The following is an 18,214-nucleotide window of genomic DNA, read 5'->3' on the forward strand; positions in this document are numbered from 1 at the left end:
GTAAATGCAAATGAAGTATACCACAAAAAACCTCTTAATACATGGCTATTTTTTGTCATATTTTTTTCTTTCATCGTAATGATTAGAATATATTCTGTATATATTGGTTATTGAGCAATAAAGCATGTTATTGACCTTTTTAAAATTTCAGTAAGAAGACATAGAGAATAGTTGAAAGCTTAATTGTTAGTCTAGTCAATAATAATATTATCGATCTGTTTGAATTTTTAATAAGATGAAATAGTATATAGCTATTTTATTAATTGGACATCTTAAAACATTTAGAGTATTCTAAACAAATTGGTTAATAAAAAAATTGTTATTAACTTCTTGTAAAATAAAATGAGATACCAACCAGTCAGGAAAATATAAGTAAGACATGCACTGACACTATTAAAAAAAAAATATATATATAAATTTTTTTTTTGTTTATTTATACATATTTTTGTAATTAAAAAAAAAAAAATTTTTAAATTATTTTTTTTGTCTGTTGAAGTCTGTTAGAATTAAAAAGAGAATTAGTTTTTACTTATATAAAAACTTAATATATGAGAAAGCATAATGTTTATGTTGTATTTAATGTGTATATATTGAAATAACATTAAATAAATCAGAGTTTTTTGTTATTTATTATAAATTGTGTCTGTTTTTAATTAAAAGAATATACTAATTCTTTGTAAATAAAAATATATTTATAAAAGAAAACATATATTTGTTGAGCAATTAATTAATTAATTGGATATTCAAAGACTTGGATAGAAATAATGAATATCCAAGTTAATAAAGAGCAAGTTTTAGGACTCCTTTATGATCTCGTATTATAAATTCTATGTATAATACAAAATTAATTAAATCGCTTTAAGAAAAAAAAAATCTATAAAAGTTAAAATAAAATAAAAGCAATCCACTTGCTGTTCTTTTCTTTTTCAATTTCTCCCCATAAAAAAAAAAAAAATAATAATAATTTTTTTTTTAATATAAAAAGAAACATGCAAAAAAAAAAAAAAAATATAATTAGACACACTAAGTTGGTCAAGGTTCCAGTATCTTGACTTTTTGCATGCAATGTACTCCTAGAGAAGACATAATTATTTAAGTTTTTAAATACTTATTTGATATTGTAAAATTAACTATGAACATATATATAAGTTTTATTAAAATAAACCTCAAACTGTACATTAATTAAGGGCAATGATTTTGTTCATTGATCATGATTATCCAATGGGCAACACATTCATAGAGGCCTTATCAGCTGTATCAAAAAGGATAAAAAGAACCACTAAAGGAGAGATAATGTATGATAGTAGATTATGTGCTGTAAATCAAGATTATGGTAAGGATACAATCAAATATAAAGATAAAATTCTCATCAAACGCTATCGTTGTGGTAATAGAGGGCACTTTAAAAAAAACTATGAATATAGAAAAAAGATACGTTAAAACTGTAATGATAGGAAATTTGGAAAAAGTATGCCAAAATAAAGTCATAAGAGATAAAGAAGATGAAATAAAAGGAATAATAAAAAATAAAAGATACAATATAGATGTTAAAATGTTTAAAAACAAGAATAATCAACAGAGAATTAGTCAAATGCAAAAAAAATCTTGACAAATAAATGGAATATATTACAAAACAAAAGAAAAGAACAAAAAAGAAACAAAAAGAAAAACAAGATAGGGAAAGTGATGGAAATTTTACTAGAAAAAGAAATAGAGTTCATAAATAAGTAAACAAGATGAGTCAAAAAAGAGTCTGAAAACAATGGTTACTCAGAAAAATCAGGAGATATGTCTACGGTTAATAGAATTAAATTATGTGAAGACAATTAAGATTGTGAGAAGTATAGAAAACGGTTAGTAGAAGTTAATAGAAAAGAAGTAGATATTTTACTAGATACAGAAGCAGATATAAGTACAATATCAATTCACACCGCAAAAGAATTAAATATAAAGCCTAATTTAACAATTCCACCTTTTGCAATTAGGGGATTATTTGATCGTAACAATGAGATAAAATCTAAAATGGTTGTAGTGAAGATGCTACCTAATGAAAGAACAATTAAAATAATGTTTGTAATCATTGAGGATAGTAAACTGATTATTTTACTTAGCTTTATTATAATGAAACGATTAGGACATATTATTCAAGATTAAGACGAAAAGCATGTATATGTCGTGGAAGTTAAAGCTGAAAATACTGAAGAAAAATTGGAAAAATCCAATCAAGAAGTCATAAAAAATTTTATGGACAAATATGATGTAAATTATCAGGATAAAGATAGATGAAAATTTTGTTAGAAAAGAGTATTAAACTCTAAGAGAATAAAAATATAAAACCCAATGACAAATATAAAGTTTCTATTAAGGTACAAGGAAAAGCTTGTCTCTTTAACTTTATATTATTAAGTGAAGAAATGTTTAAAATATTAAATCAAAAAGTAGACGAAATGTTACGATTGAATGTTATAACTAAGGTTGTTAATGCTGAATGGACTTCACCTATTATAATGGTGGTCAATGAATAAATCCATTGCCCTTAATTAATATGTATTTTAAATATTTAAAATTTAAATAATTATGTCTCCTTTAGGAAAATATTGCATGCTAAAAAATTAAGCTATTAGAACCTTGGTTAGCTTAGTGTGTCTAATTATATATTTTTTTTAAGACACATCTCGGTTATAATTATATTATATCTTTTTTTTATTTTTATTTTTTTTTTGCATGTTTTATTTTTTTAAAAAAAAATATAATTTTTTTTTTTAAATTTTTTTTTTTGAGATAAGAAAAATATTTTTTGGGGGAAAAATATTTTGAATGAAAAAGATTAGCAAGTGGATTGCTTTTATTTTTTTGAACTTTTAAAAATTTTAAAAATTTTAGTGATTTAATTAATTTTGTATTATAGACCTTATTTATAATACAGAATTAATTAAATCACTAAAATTTGCTCTTTATTAACTTGGATATTCATTACTTTTATTCGAGTCTTTGAATATTCAATTAATAAATCAAATGATAAGGAAGAAAAATGGATAGTGGAGAACCACTATAGATTATTGTTATTTAAATAAATTTATATTAGATGATTTATATGTTATTCCTCATATGAAACATATATTTCAAGCGTTTCATGGTACTAAATGCTTTTCAAAAAAATATCTCAAAAATGACTTTTGGAATATTTTATTAGAAGAGAATAGTAAGCATTATACAAGTTTTATAGTTCAAAACGTGGTAAATTTGTGCATAATGTGTTATCATTTCGATTAAAAAGAAGTATTATACAATTTCAAAGAATAATGGAAAATATTTTTATGGAATTAATTCAAGAAAATTGTACAGTTGTGTACAATGAATGATTCATTATTTTAACAAAAACGATAACTAAACATTACAACATTTTAAAAAGAGTTTACAAATTGTTGATGGATAACAATCTTGGACTAAATATTGAAAATTTTGAGTTATATAAAACCTCTATTACATATTTAAAACAAATAATATATAGAGAAGGAATAAAATCTTCGTTAGATAAAATAGAGACAACTACTAAAGCAGAAAGACTTAAATCAAAAAAACAAATAAGATCATTTCTAGGAGCTACTAATTATTATTGGAATTATATAAGAAAATTTTCAAATTGGACTTCTAAAGTAGTTCCTTTGTTGATTAAAAAGAAAAATTTTGAATGGAATGAAGAATATTCACAAATATTTCCAGAATTTGGAAAGACTTAAATAAATTAAATGATGTTCAACGAAAGTGGGGTACAGTTGAAAAAGGATTATTTGCTATAGTAGTAGCTTGTGAAACATTCAATTATTATATTATAGGATATAAAACATTAATAAAAACTGATTGTAATAGTTTAATTGGAATGAATTCAATTAATATTGGAAAATTGTATCAATGCAAATTGAGATTATTTGAATTTAATTTAGAGTTTGAACATATTGAAGGAGTACAAAATAGTTTAGCTGATTGGATTACTAGATCAATAGAAGATGATACTGATCTTCCAAATTATATGGTATTGTGTTGTAATAAACCTTAAGAATACGAAGATATATATAATATCCCATCTTGTCAAGAAATTGCTGATGAAGTACGGAAAAATCAGATGAATATACCAAGAGATGTAGTGTGGATGAATGAATTCCCAGTTCACCACAGAACAGGGAGGCTATATATACCAGAAAAATATAGAAATCATTTAAGTATTGGTTTCATAGTAATAAATTTGCAGGAAATTATGGAGTAAATAAGATATTAAAGAAAATTCAAAAAAAATTTTGGTGGTCTAATATTAGCAAAGAAATTGAAGATTATGTTTCAAATTGCTTAATATGTAAGATAATGCATAATAAAATATTTAAACCGGATGCAAAGTAGGTATTATCAAAACATAATATATTTGACATGATATCTTTAGGCATTTGGTTAATAAAAAAATTGTTATTAACATTTCGTAAAATAAATGGGCTATCAGTCAGGAAAATATAAGTCAGTCGTGCACTGATGCTAGTTAAAAAGAAAAAAAAAAATAATAAATTTAATTTTTTTTTTTTAATTACAAAGATGCATATACAATAAAACAAAACAAAAAAAAAATGGCTTTATATATATTTTTTTTTAACCAGAGTCAGTGTATGATTGACTTGCACATAGACGACTAGTAAACCAACTTAATGTACTATAAAAAGTTAATAACATCTTTTATTAACCAATACTCCAGCAAGGTCCTTGAGCAGGCAATTAATAAATCACAGACAAATTAATAAAGAAGATATGGAGAAATCTTCACTAAATTTACTTATAATAAAGTCACTTAACATAGATAATTATATAATATTCATATATTTATTTATACAACTGATAAGTAAAGGATTTCATTTATCTTTTCATCTTTTAAAATAATGAAATGAAACATATAAATCTTATTAATATGTTAAGATACTAGAAGGACGCATATATAGAAATGTATATATTAAGATATGTGTACTAATCATTTATTGTCAAGATAGATATTCAGAAAAGAACACCTGTAGATATATTATTGCAAAGTGATATATTATAAGAATAGAATGAAAAAACTAGTAAATATGTACATAATAATTTTTATAAAAATTATTTTTATTTTTTCTTTAAAAAGTCATAATAGTTTTTTTCTTTTTTTGAAAAATTATATATTTTTGTAGAATATTTATTTTGAATAAAAAAAAGTATTTATGATAAAAGACCGAAATTAATATATTAAAATAAATAAATTAGTTAATAGATATTTTCTTTATTTTTTATTATCTTAATAATTATTTTTAAAAAAATCATTACTTATAACAGACTAATTTTTTAATAAATAAAATTAGAAGAGATTCCTCTACATTCTCTTTATTTGACTGTTTAAAATACTGTAAAGTATTCAAATGGACAATTAATAAATATTATAAAATAAATTTATTTAAAGTATTATTTTTATAATAGAGTTTTTTAATGGTTTTTATTCTTTCGTTAATTCCTTATATTTTTTTAATAACTCACACTAAAAAAAAATCATGACTAAAAAAAAATTATTAATACACATACATTTTTATTATAATTATCTCATTATGAATATCTTTGCATACGTATTTTTATGAAACCATATATTGAATAACTTGCATGTACTAAGAACTTTTATGTGTAATATTTTTCATTATATAAAAATGTCAAAAAGATAAAATATTTTATTGGCCATACGTTAATCATAGAATTTTTGAGATTATTTCCTGGTCGAATCCCTTTAGATTATGGCTTATTAATTATCCTATGGCCAATAAAAATATTACCGATTCTTTGAATATTTAGTGAGACATAAATCTAATATATCTAGATATTTAATTATACATGCAAGACATTTGAGAATAGACACCTCTTTTTTTAGACACATTTCTATTAATGTGCATTAAAATTTTTCATAAAGAGAAATTTTTTTTGTTTCATAAAATTTTTGAAATATTCTTTTTTGAAGTTATTTTTTTTCTATAATTATATTTTAATAAAAGAAAAAAAAAAGTATATTTTTTTTCTAAGTAAGAGAAATGTGAGATATATCTTTATGGTTATGATGTCTGATAAACCTTAATTTTTTTTTGGTGATATTTTAATTATCATTATTGAAGAATTTATGTTTAATATTTTATGAATTTTTTTTAGATTTTTTTTTTTAATTATACAAAATTTTCTTAAATAAGTAGAATTTAAAAGAATGATTAAATGTATGGAGATAAAAAAATATTTTTTATTATTAGATTTTGAAAGTTATATGAATTATGGTAACTTTTATTAAGAAGCTTAATTGCTTAGAATATATGTATTTTTTTTTTAAAAGTTCCAATTAATAAATTAATTAAAGATAATTTTACATTCTCTTTATTAATTTGGTTATTCAATTATTGAAGAAAGTCATTGAATATCCAATTAATAAATTAGTCACTCAAAGGATTTTATGGTATTTTGAAAAATCTAATTAATAAGAAACATGTAAAGTAATTTCTACTAATTATATTTATTATAAAATTAAATACCGTAGATTATATATAATTCTTATAATTGTCTTGTTAGTTTAATATTCAAAGGATTTTATAAGATATTGGTCATTAATAGTCATTGTTGGAATTTTTCGGAAATTTTAAAATAATAAAAAAAAGAAAAGATTACCTAATAAAAAATTTACATTGCATGCAATATATTCGAAAAACTCGGGTATAAGAATATGCATAATAAAATAATTACAATAAAATGTGTGTATATTAATTTAAAAAAAAAAGAAATTAATGAAAATTTTTTTTTTTGTTATTTTATGTATTAATGATTTATTTTTAAAAATAATTGATAATAGTTTATAATAAAAAATATAGAAAAGTGTAATGAAAAAATTAAAATAAAATAAATTTTGTTCATTTTATATTATATAGATAATTGTATTAAGGGTATATAATTATCTAAAGTAAAAGGATTTATGATAAGCAAATTAGGAAAGAATAATTAATTGTTTTTAAAAATTATAAATAATTCAAATAAAAGATAAAATTTTTTATATACATATATTAAAATTATCTTTTTTATTTTTTTTATTGTCATTTTATAATTTTAAGAATATTATAAATTTCATGTAAGTATACACTCAGTAAATAGTAATGTACACAATAAAATTTTTGTCAAAATAAAAGCAACAGTGTCTTAAATAAGATAAAATACTATTTAAAATAAATAAGAATATCTGAGAATGCAATGAAATATTAAGAGAGAAAATATTCCATTAAATATATTATGTTCGTATTTGTGTAATTATTGTAGTAATGCATATTTTATGTGAACACTTATACAATTAAATAAATAAACAATTAACTTTAAATTTAATTTCTATGTAATTAATAAAATCTAATGAAATTAGTATAATTTATTTATACTTAAAATTTATTAATTTTTTTATTCAATAATCCAGCAAAGTATTAAGTTATCAAATTAGTAAATAAAAAACTTATTTACTAAATTTTTTTAGTATGCTTTCGATTTTATTTGTTATTTAATTCTTATTGCGTGTTTCATTTTTTAATTTGTTGAATCACATATATAGTTCTCTTATTTATTCTAATTGTATTTAATGTTACTATAATGCATTTTTTATAATCGGAATTTCTTAATTTACATTCTATGCCTTCATTTAATTTTTTAGAAAATTTTCAAATATATCCTAGATTCATATTTTTTATTTTAATTTAAGAATTTTTTTTTTAACATGGGTACATTTGAAAAAAAGTATAAATAATATTCTATATAGAATTTGTGCATGTATTTTTTCTTTTTTTTTTTTTTTAGAATGCATAGATTCTTTTAATTTCATTTAATTTTTTTTCATGTTATTTTTATTTTTTCATAGGGTATTGTTCATGAACCTTTTTATTGATTAATGATTTTCATTATAAATCGTAGTATTTTAGTTATTCTTTTATTTATTATTATTATTTTAAAATTTATGTATATTATAAGTTAGTATTATCAAAGTTTTGTGTTTTTGCAAATTTTCATATTATTTTTTATATTTCATCGTTTTTTTAGAACAAATAATCTATTAAATAGAATTTTTAATAATATAATCGGTGATCTCCTTAATAAATATTAAAATTATTTCTATATTATATTAAAAATATATAAGCTTCAAAAAATAAGTTGGTAATAATAACGTGCTTTTAAGACAATAAAAAAAAAAATAAAATAAAAAATATAATTTATAAGTGTCTTTTTTATATTCAATTTATAAAAATATCCTTTCTAAATTAGTTTTAAAAATGTAAATGGAAAATTTTATTTAATACTTTACGTAAAATGAATAGATTAAATTTATATTCCTTTGTAAAATAAAATGATATAAAAAAGATATACTTAAATTAATACTTTAAAATAAAATTACCAAATATTTCTTTAATTTTTAAGTAATTAAAAGTATAATTCTCGCATACAATTTATATGAATGCCCAATGAATAAATTGATTTCCCTTAATTAATATAAAGTTTTAAATTTTGCCCTAATAAAAAAATTTATACATGTGTGTGATCAATTGAATAGAACTAACCAATTAGTAAAGATAAATTTTATTTTGTCTTACCTAGGAGTGTATTGCATGAAATAGCTAAAGTATTTGGGCTGTAACCAACTTAGTATATCTAATAAAGATTTTCTTTTTAAGATACATCTCAGCTGCAATTATGTCAATATCTTTTTATTATTTTTCAAGTACATTTTTTTTTTGAGAAAAGAATGAATGAGAAAAGGATTGTAAGTGGATTGCATCAATTAATTTTTAGCTTATTATAGATTTTAGTTTTAATAGTGATTTAATTAATTTTGTATTATGTAGAAACTTTAATACAAAATTATAAAGGAGTCCTAAAATTTGCTCTTTATTAACTTGGATATTTATCACTTTTATTAAAATCGTTGAATAACCAATTAATAAATCAATGAATGAACACATAAAGGGGAAAGCCAAAATTATAGAAAACACATACATAATACAACAAAATAAGATATAAAAGAATTAAAAAAAATGATGAAAACTACTTATATGAAAAAATATTAAAATAGAAACGAAATAATTATATATATATACAAAGAAAAAATTAATAAACACATAATCAAGACAGTATATGAAAAATCCTTAATTACATAGAATTTTACAAAGATAGTTGCAGATATTTAATGGAATTTAAGTAATAATATTATAATTATTTATTTTTCCTATTACTTATTATCTTCTATAAAGATAATATGAAAAAAAAATTTTTTATTACACATATAGACTTAGTATTCTTAAACTTTTTATATGAAATAATTTGTATGGTACCTAAAATAATATCTTTTCTGATCTTTATAGAATACTGAGAAAAAAAAAAAATGAAGATAAAATAAAATAATAATCATTATTTTTGTTTTATTTTTGTTTTTTTACAATTTAATATATCTCTATTTAAAATCTATTATATTTAATATTTTGTTTTATTTAATGTGTTTTGAATTAACTTTTCTATTATTTTTGTTTTTTTAACATACTCTTATACTTTTTTCATAAACATTTAATATTTATAATATTTTTCATTTTTCATTTTTTTCTTATCTCTATTAAATAAAAAAGAAAAATTAGTAGTAGCATAATAATTTAAAGTATTAATAATAAGAATCCATTGCACTAAAAATCAGTAGAATCATAAATGAAATAACATAATGAGATATATTTTTAAATATGACTTTGCAAAATACAAAAAAAAAAAAAAAATACGAAATAATAATACTAAAAAAGAGAAATCGAATCAATATAAAGTATGCAACGATATTATGCTATGCTAGTTTTCTTGTAACATATTTCTTTATTTGCCTCATTTAGAGGCAAAAAGTATTTAATATACATAAGAATAAAATTAAATGACATAAATATATTCAATAAATTATTTTATACAAAATATTTTGGTGAAATATAATGTTATGTTGTAATAAATAGAATTTAATCTCTTTGGGAAAATAATATTTTGAAGCTATACAAAAGTAATTTATCATTTTTTTATTAATTCATATTTTTTTTTAACGTGCATTATCCTTTTATATATTACGATAATAATTATACTTTATAAGTGAAATAAGTAAAATTTTATAGTTATTAATAAATATATATCTTTATATTAGTTACTCTAAATGAATAATGTATTCACACATTTTATTTCTTTCTATTTTTTAGTTTTATTAAAATTTTTAATCATTACTATGCATTATAGTTTTATCTCAAGAATTATGATTCAATATATGTTTTCAAATAAAAATACAATCAAATATACCTTATGGCTTTTTTTTTTCATCACATAATTTTATATAAAAATATATAATCGTTTTATATATTTTGTCTATCTAATTTAGTATAGAATAAATTTTATTGTAACAAAAGTGAAAGAAAGAATTTAAAATATATTTTTAAGGTATTTATTTTAAAATATATGTTAAAATCGCTTTGAGATTCTTTTTATAATAGTACCTAATTTTAAAATATAGAAAATATAAACACTATAAAAAAAAAAAAAACTTTATCATTTATATATATTAAAATTTTCATAAAAAAAATTATTTCTAATTTTTGGCATTAAAAATTAATTTTTTTTTAGACATACCAAGCATACATGATGTATTTAAACATTAGTATTCAATCTACTTAAAAAAAAAAAAGCAAAATTTAAATAAAAAAACTATAAAAAATTAAATTTAAAGTTTGAAAATTTATATTTTGATTTCACATAGTAAAATAATTATCTATAAAAACTAAAACATGACAATTATTAGAAATAATTATGTAAAAATATATTAAATAAAAGAAATTAAATTTTTCTTCTATTTACTTTTGTGTTATATTTAATCAGAACTAATTACAAAAAAAAAAAAAAAATAAAATAAAATAAAATGAAGAAACTATAAAAAAAAACATGTTTACGTGTATCTTTACATATACACATAGAAACACCATATCTCTAATAATAAAGTAAATTTCAATTTTTTATGTATTTAATTCTAACAAGGACTTCAATAATATGCCTTAAGTCATTGTCCTATGTATATTATTTTCAATATCATAAATACTATAATATATTTTTTTCATTATCTTTTATACTTTTTAATATAACTTTATTATGATTAAATTACTTTCATTATTATTAATTCAGAATAATTTAAAATTAAGTATATGGAATCATCATCAATGATATTTGTATATGCCTTCTTTAATGCTTTATGTGTTGCATTTTTACTGTAACTATCTAAATATTTATGTTATTAAAAATTAAATGCCACTTATTTTTTCTCTTCTTCCAATCTTCATTTTATTTATTTTTTTCTCTTTATTGTTTTTGCATACTTTCTTCTATAATATATAGTTATTAATACAAAAAAAAAGAAAAAAAAATATATTTACATATAATTCCAAGTTAAATTTTAATTTTAAATTATAATGGAATTTAAATGTTTTACACCTAAATTGTGAATATTAAAATTAAAATAAATTAATCATTAATCATATCATTTAAAATTAACATAGTCTAAACTATGTTATAATTTATTCGCGCATAAATTAAAAATTTAATTAAATCATATTATTTTATTCATTTTTACATTTAATAAATTTATACAATAATAGTTATTGCTATATCATTATTTCGAATGAACTATTTTAATGTTTATAATTTAATAAAAACTTTTAACTTTTATTTTTAAAATCTTAATTATATATAAAATTTCTGTAATGTATTTTATAATATTATTTTACTAAATTATGTTTCTTTTTTTTTATATTTAATATTATTACATTTTTTTTCTTTTGTTTATATCGGATTTGGAATTTAATTATTGAAGTATGTGTTTTTTAATTTTTAGTATTTAATTTATATTTAATTATATGTTATGCATCTTAACGTTGTAAATAAAATTATTTTAATAAATTTTAATTTTCTAACTTTTATATACTACATAAGTCTTTAAACCTGTATACTTTATTTTATTTTTTCCTTTTTTTTCTATAATTTTTTGTTATCACTAGTAAAATATAACTGCATGTAAATGATTTCGATTTCGATTTTCCCATTTCTATTGTAACTTCATATATATCTTATATATATATATATATATATATACATATATATATTAGATAATCATTAAAATATATTTAAAATAATGAACTGTGATTTTTTTGCTATAATTGTCATTACTTAAAATTTTATCTTCATTTTTTTTTTTTTATTTTTATAAATATATTACATTATTGTAATATTTATTATGATAAATATTATCAAAATACCGCATGTATCACAAAATTTAAATGTTATATAGCGCACATTATATTTTTTATATAAGTTTTATCTTTATTTTTTTTCGTAATCATATGTAAAGAAGACAATTTTAACATATTTAGAATTTGTAAAAATGATGGTAAAAATAGTAAAAATTTGGTTGAAAAATTATTAAAAAAAAATAAGATTAATTAATGTAAATATTTAGTGAAACACAAATTAAGTAATTATTTAAATAAAATAAAATTATTATTGCATTTACTTTTATAAAAATTAAAAAAATTATTGTAGCATTTACTTTAATAAAAATTAAATTATTTCTTTATTTTAATATAACAATATGGTAGAAAATAATTATTTTTTATTTTTAATTTGTATTTGAATACAAAATACTTTGATTATGTTGAATACACATCAATTTAGTATTCCTATATATATTATATTCTCTAATATATTAAAAAATAGAACTCTCGAAAAAAACTAAAAAAAATACTTAAATAAGCATTACGTAATTTAATAAAAAATTAATAGTCACAATGAAAACAAGTAAAAGAAAAAGTGCACTAATATTAAAAAAATTTTATGTACTCTGGTATTAATTGTTATAATAATTTATTTTTTAGAAATAATGAATCTCATTAAAATTTTAAAATCTTAGTAATTAGTGCACAACCCCATGAATAATGAAAATCCAATTTATAACTAAAATTTATTTTTGCAAAACATATTTTAGGAAAGAATATTTTTTATAATTTATATTTATTTTAATATATTATATTACATGTTTAAAAGAATTGAATTAAAGTGATTATATTTTTATATAAATTATTCACCAAAAAAATATAAAAAAAGTAACAAATTATTATCAGAATTCTTATATATGAATATAAAAATTGAATCAAAGAATAATTACTGGAATATATAGATTAATTCTTTTAAAAAAAATTTTTTTAAAGAAAATTTTAATGGTTAAATTCTAAGATTATGTATATTATTTATCTATTAAATTTTTATTATATTTATATGTAATATTTTTATAATAACTTTAAATTGAATTAAATTTAAATGAAAGTTTTATGACATAATTTATTTTTGCTACATCTTATTATTTTATATTTTCTATTGCAATCTTATGATCTTTATTATTATGCTTTATATACTTTTTTTTTTTTATGGAATAGGTAATATTAGTCTAAAATTAAATACATTTTTTAATTTGTACTAAAAAAACAAGAATTTTTTTTCAATAATAATCATTTTATATTTAAAAAAAATAAAAAATTAATTATGCAATCTAATAATATCACAAATAACTTGAGTAAAGGAATTTTAGCTAGTAGTATTTTGATTAGGAATATTATTTCTGCTTATTCATCAGAAAATCAAAGTAAAATATATAAAAAGAGGAATTACACAAATCCTTCTTTTTTTAGATATTTTCACTTAACACTTATATTTCTTTTGTGTCTTCTAGCACAAGTAAGAAAACTCAAATTATTCAAATATTCATATATATTCTGTTTATCTAGATTAGTTATTTACCATTAATTTAAAAAATTATTTTTTAAATTCTTAATTTATTAATTTTATAACAGTGTTCATTGAAATCACAAAATAAAGTTTGTTCTAAGATATATCTAAAAAGTAATTATTCAAGAAAATTAGAAGAACATTCTAGTAATCAAGGATCTCATACAGAAAGAGAATATATTCAGGCAGAACGAGAGAACTGGGATAATGTTATGAAGAATATAAGTAAAACTTGGAATTTGGCAAAGGAGAAAATGGTTAATCTATGGAATCATAGAAGAGAACGTTATAAATACAATAGATGGATGAATCATAATATGGAAAATACAATGAAAAAAATGGATATGGAATACCAACAAAACATGGATAGTTATAAAGATGATTATTTCCATTTTACCTGGATTTTAGAAAAAGGTACTGCTGATAAAAATCAGAGGCATAGATTATGGATGCAATTTATGGAATTAAAGGAGGATTACAAGGAATTTACGGAAAAGTGGATAAGAGAAAAACAAAAAGAATGGGAAAGAAATTTAATGATGGTAGAAGAATATGTGCAACATAAACCTGAAAATAGATCTGATGAAAATTGGGACTCAATGTAATCATATGAGGAAAGTTGATGGATATAAGATTTATATGAAATTATTTTTTCAAAGATGTCTTATTTACTTTTTTATGTATATATTAGCTTATATGTCTTTTTCATAATGTATTTCAAATTATTTCATTAATGAATGCATATAAGGTAAAAAAATAAGTTAATATACTTTTTATTAACCAATGTTGGAAATGATAAAATTTTAAACTATGCATTTTTTCTCTATTTTTTGTCAAAATTTTAAAAGTAAAAGGAATTATCATATGTAAAATATTTATTTTTATTTTTTGCTTAATTGAAATTGAATTTTTTTCAATATATGTGTGTTTAATAAAAAAATGTTATCAACCTTTTGTAATATAAAATTAGCTTACTAGTTAAAAAAATACAAGTCAGCCATGAGCTGATGCTGGTTATAAAACAAAAAAAAATTAAAACTTTTTTTTTTAGAGTTGTTGACGATTTTGAAGTTGAGAGGTTATTAATTTTTAATTGAAATATAAAACTAATGTATAAAAGTATAAATTTTTTGTTGTATTTGATTTGTATATTTTGAAATAACATTGAATAACTTAGAATTTAATTTTTGTGAACTGTTATAAATTTTGTGATTGTTTTTTAATTAAAAAAATATACTTATTCTTTGAAAATAAAAATACATTTGTAAAGAATAAAAATGTATCCGTCTGTTAAGCAATACATAATTTCTTAATTCAAATTAAAGGTTATATATATATTAAATATTACTGTATATAATCGAAAATAAATACATATAAACTAAAAATCAGTATATTTACGTATGCATGCTCATTATTAATTTGCTTGTTTAATACCCTAGTAAAGTCATTAAACAGGAGATTAATAAATCAATATAATAAATAATTATACATAAATTATAATGTCTTTTATTTTATGTACAAATGTTTTCTATAATGTTTGTATTTTTGTTTAATTTAGCATATTCATGTATATTTTTTCTATTAATTCATATATATTATTATTTTCTTTTAATTTATTTTTATATATTTTGTTATCTTTTTGCAGTCATAATTTATGCAAGAAATATTTACGTAACTAAGTTCTTTTTTTGAGAATTAAGAAACATATAATTAAATAAAAGATTAAAATAAGTCATTACATTATAAAGATTAAAAATAAAAGAATTATATACAAAGAATATTTAAAAAAAGTTTGTAATTTTTTTTAGAAATTTTCATTTTAATATTATAAACCAATTACCATAATAGAAAATACATAGATTAATTCAATTTTTTTCTTTATATATCTGTAAAGGAAAAATTTTAAAAACATGTTTTTTTCTATTTTTTCTAGGAATACACAAATTAAAAACAAAAAATAAATAAATATAAAAATATAAAATACTTATTTTAATTTTTTTTTTAATATAAGCTCAGTTGTTTTTAATGAACAATATATATTTAAAGATATATTATCTTAATTTTGCATGCTTTTTCTTGATACATGGATAGTTGCAGTGTCTATAAATTTACATGCATCTTCATATTATAATGCTTTTATTGTTATTTTATATATTTTGATTTATTTTTTTTTATCTTTATTTAATATTTTTTTTTATTCTTATTTTATTTTATTTTGAATATATTATTTTGCTATAGATAATATATAATTTTGCTTCTTCTATTAAATTTATGTTACTGTATTTTATATAAATTTATAGTATTATTATTAAGATTAATTCATTCAAGAAATGCACATACAAAAAAATGAATTTTATTTTTATGAAAGAGCTTATTAAAAATAAAGTTAAATGAAAAAATTTTGAAATAATTATAAATTTTTTTTTTGCTAAAAATGCATGAAATTATTTTTAATGGTTTAAAAAAAAAATATATATATATTTTTTAGTATTTAAAATTATCAATTATTTATTTATGATTTTCTTAATATATTTAGTAAAATAACTTTTTTACTTTTAAGAAAATATATATATATATATATATATATTATTAATTTTTAGTTTTCTCATTATTAAGAAAATTATATTTTTAGAGTATTTGTTTTTTTCCTTAATTGAAAATGAAAAGCTCAATATTTAATTTTTTTAATTGGCTATTTTTTATGAATTTATCAATAATAATTTTATTGAATATTAACTTATTTTCAAATGTAACAAGAATAGCACCAACAAAAGAGTATGAACTATTATGGAAAGGAATAGAAAGGAGTCTTGCGGAAGGGGAATGTTCAAGTGTAGGAGCTAAGCTCAATGTAAATCAATATAGTAATTCAGATACTATAGAACGTTTTAATACAATATGCGATATTGTTCATTCGGCATATCTTGATACGCTTTTGTGGCTAAAAGATCCAGCATTCAATAATTATGGCTTATCATATAATAATAATGGTCTAAAAATTGGTGATATAATTCAAGCTCATTTATCTAATGCAGGATTTACTTTTTCGTATAGACTAATACGAAATGAAATAATAAGAGTAAAAGAACGTAATGCATTAATTATTTTATTGAGGAGAACAGATAAAATAATTGAACAAGCAAAAGAAATTTTCACCATGGAAAATGATCTGACAAAAATTTTACTAGAAAGCATTGTTGATAAAAATCAAGCATATATAAAAAATATTTTAACAAATGAATATAATATAATTGATTCAATTGAAAGAGAATTAAAAAAAAGAAATTTTAAACTTCCAGAATTGCATATTAAGAGAATGATGTTTAGAATTATAAGACGAGCTCATGACATAGCTTTGGAATTAGGTGTTTTACATGAATTTATTCCCCCTCCTCCGGATTGCTATGTGAGAGAATTTACTGAATAAATTGTAATTCTTCTGGTTACTTTTATAACTTTCATGAAAAGTATATTTCATTATAAAAGCATCTTCGAAATCAATATGAATTATATTTGTTTATTACTCTGAATCATTTGATAAGGAAAAAGACTTAAATTTTTTTTCAGGTTTGTTACCCAGAAGATAAGGAGTATTGTTCACCTTTTTAAATATAATAATTATTAAAATAAATATATAATTAGATATGCATACGTGATGTTTATAAGAATAATTTAATTATTAGATAAAAATACGATTACATAGATGTATATATATGCATGCATAATAATTTTTTTGGAAGGCTTCGTGAATAATAATAATTACACGATATATATATATAAACATAAAGGAAGGATACACAATAAAGTGTATATAAAATAATAAATTATTAAAAATTGTATTAATATAGTAAAAAATTTATTTAAAAATAAAATAAAGTTTTTCTTAAGTTATGTAATATAATTTACAAGTAATTAATTATTATTTCCAATAATTTATATTATAATAAACAAAAAAAGTAGAAGATTCTATACATTTTATTTAATAATTTGACTAATTAAAAAAATACAAATGTATTTAAGTGATCAATTAATAAATCATTACTCAAAGATTTAGGATTATATTTCTGTAGTTTTCTTTGTACTTCAATAGAAACTTTGTATTTACTTGGTATTTCCCTTACTTTACTTTCTTAAAGTAATAGATTGGATTTCAGTTCTTTTCTTAATTCATTCTTATCATTGTGAAAATTTAAATCAGTTTTATTAATGAAATTATGAGTAATAGCTTCATCAGATCCTTTTATTTTTTCATTCCCTTCAGATTTAATTTCCTTTATATATATATATATATGTAATTTTAGTATTATTTCATAATAAAATGCTT

The 18,214-nt window shown here is 18.9% G+C and overlaps 2 protein-coding genes across 2 annotated transcripts, besides 4 other annotated features; both read left to right on the plus strand.

Moving 5' to 3' along the window:
* Positions 1-1,345: 1,345 nt before the first annotated feature.
* Positions 1,346-2,500: a repeat region.
* An 11-nt stretch (positions 2,501-2,511) lies between these two features.
* Positions 2,512-3,014: a repeat region.
* A 10-nt stretch (positions 3,015-3,024) lies between these two features.
* Positions 3,025-3,719: a repeat region.
* Positions 3,720-3,742: 23 nt separating this feature from the next.
* Positions 3,743-4,439: a repeat region.
* A 9,208-nt stretch (positions 4,440-13,647) lies between these two features.
* Positions 13,648-14,495, plus strand: PRELSG_0022650 (Plasmodium exported protein, unknown function; the record flags this gene model as incomplete). Its single annotated transcript, XM_028680115.1, has 2 exons — positions 13,648-13,839; positions 13,956-14,495. 2 exons carry the CDS (start codon positions 13,648-13,650, stop codon positions 14,493-14,495), a joined length of 732 nt encoding a protein of 243 aa, XP_028531103.1.
* Positions 14,496-16,549: 2,054 nt separating this feature from the next.
* Positions 16,550-17,317, plus strand: PRELSG_0022700 (hypothetical protein; the record flags this gene model as incomplete). The annotated part of the gene is made up of 1 exon (XM_028680126.1): positions 16,550-17,317. One exon carries the CDS (start codon positions 16,550-16,552, stop codon positions 17,315-17,317), a length of 768 nt encoding a protein of 255 aa, XP_028531104.1.
* Positions 17,318-18,214: the final 897 nt, after the last annotated feature.

The sequence above is a fragment of the Plasmodium relictum genome (assembly GCF_900005765.1).
Source record: "Plasmodium relictum strain SGS1 genome assembly, contig: PRELSG_00_v1_296, whole genome shotgun sequence".
In the NCBI taxonomy this organism is placed as follows: Eukaryota; Apicomplexa; class Aconoidasida; order Haemosporida; family Plasmodiidae; genus Plasmodium; species Plasmodium relictum.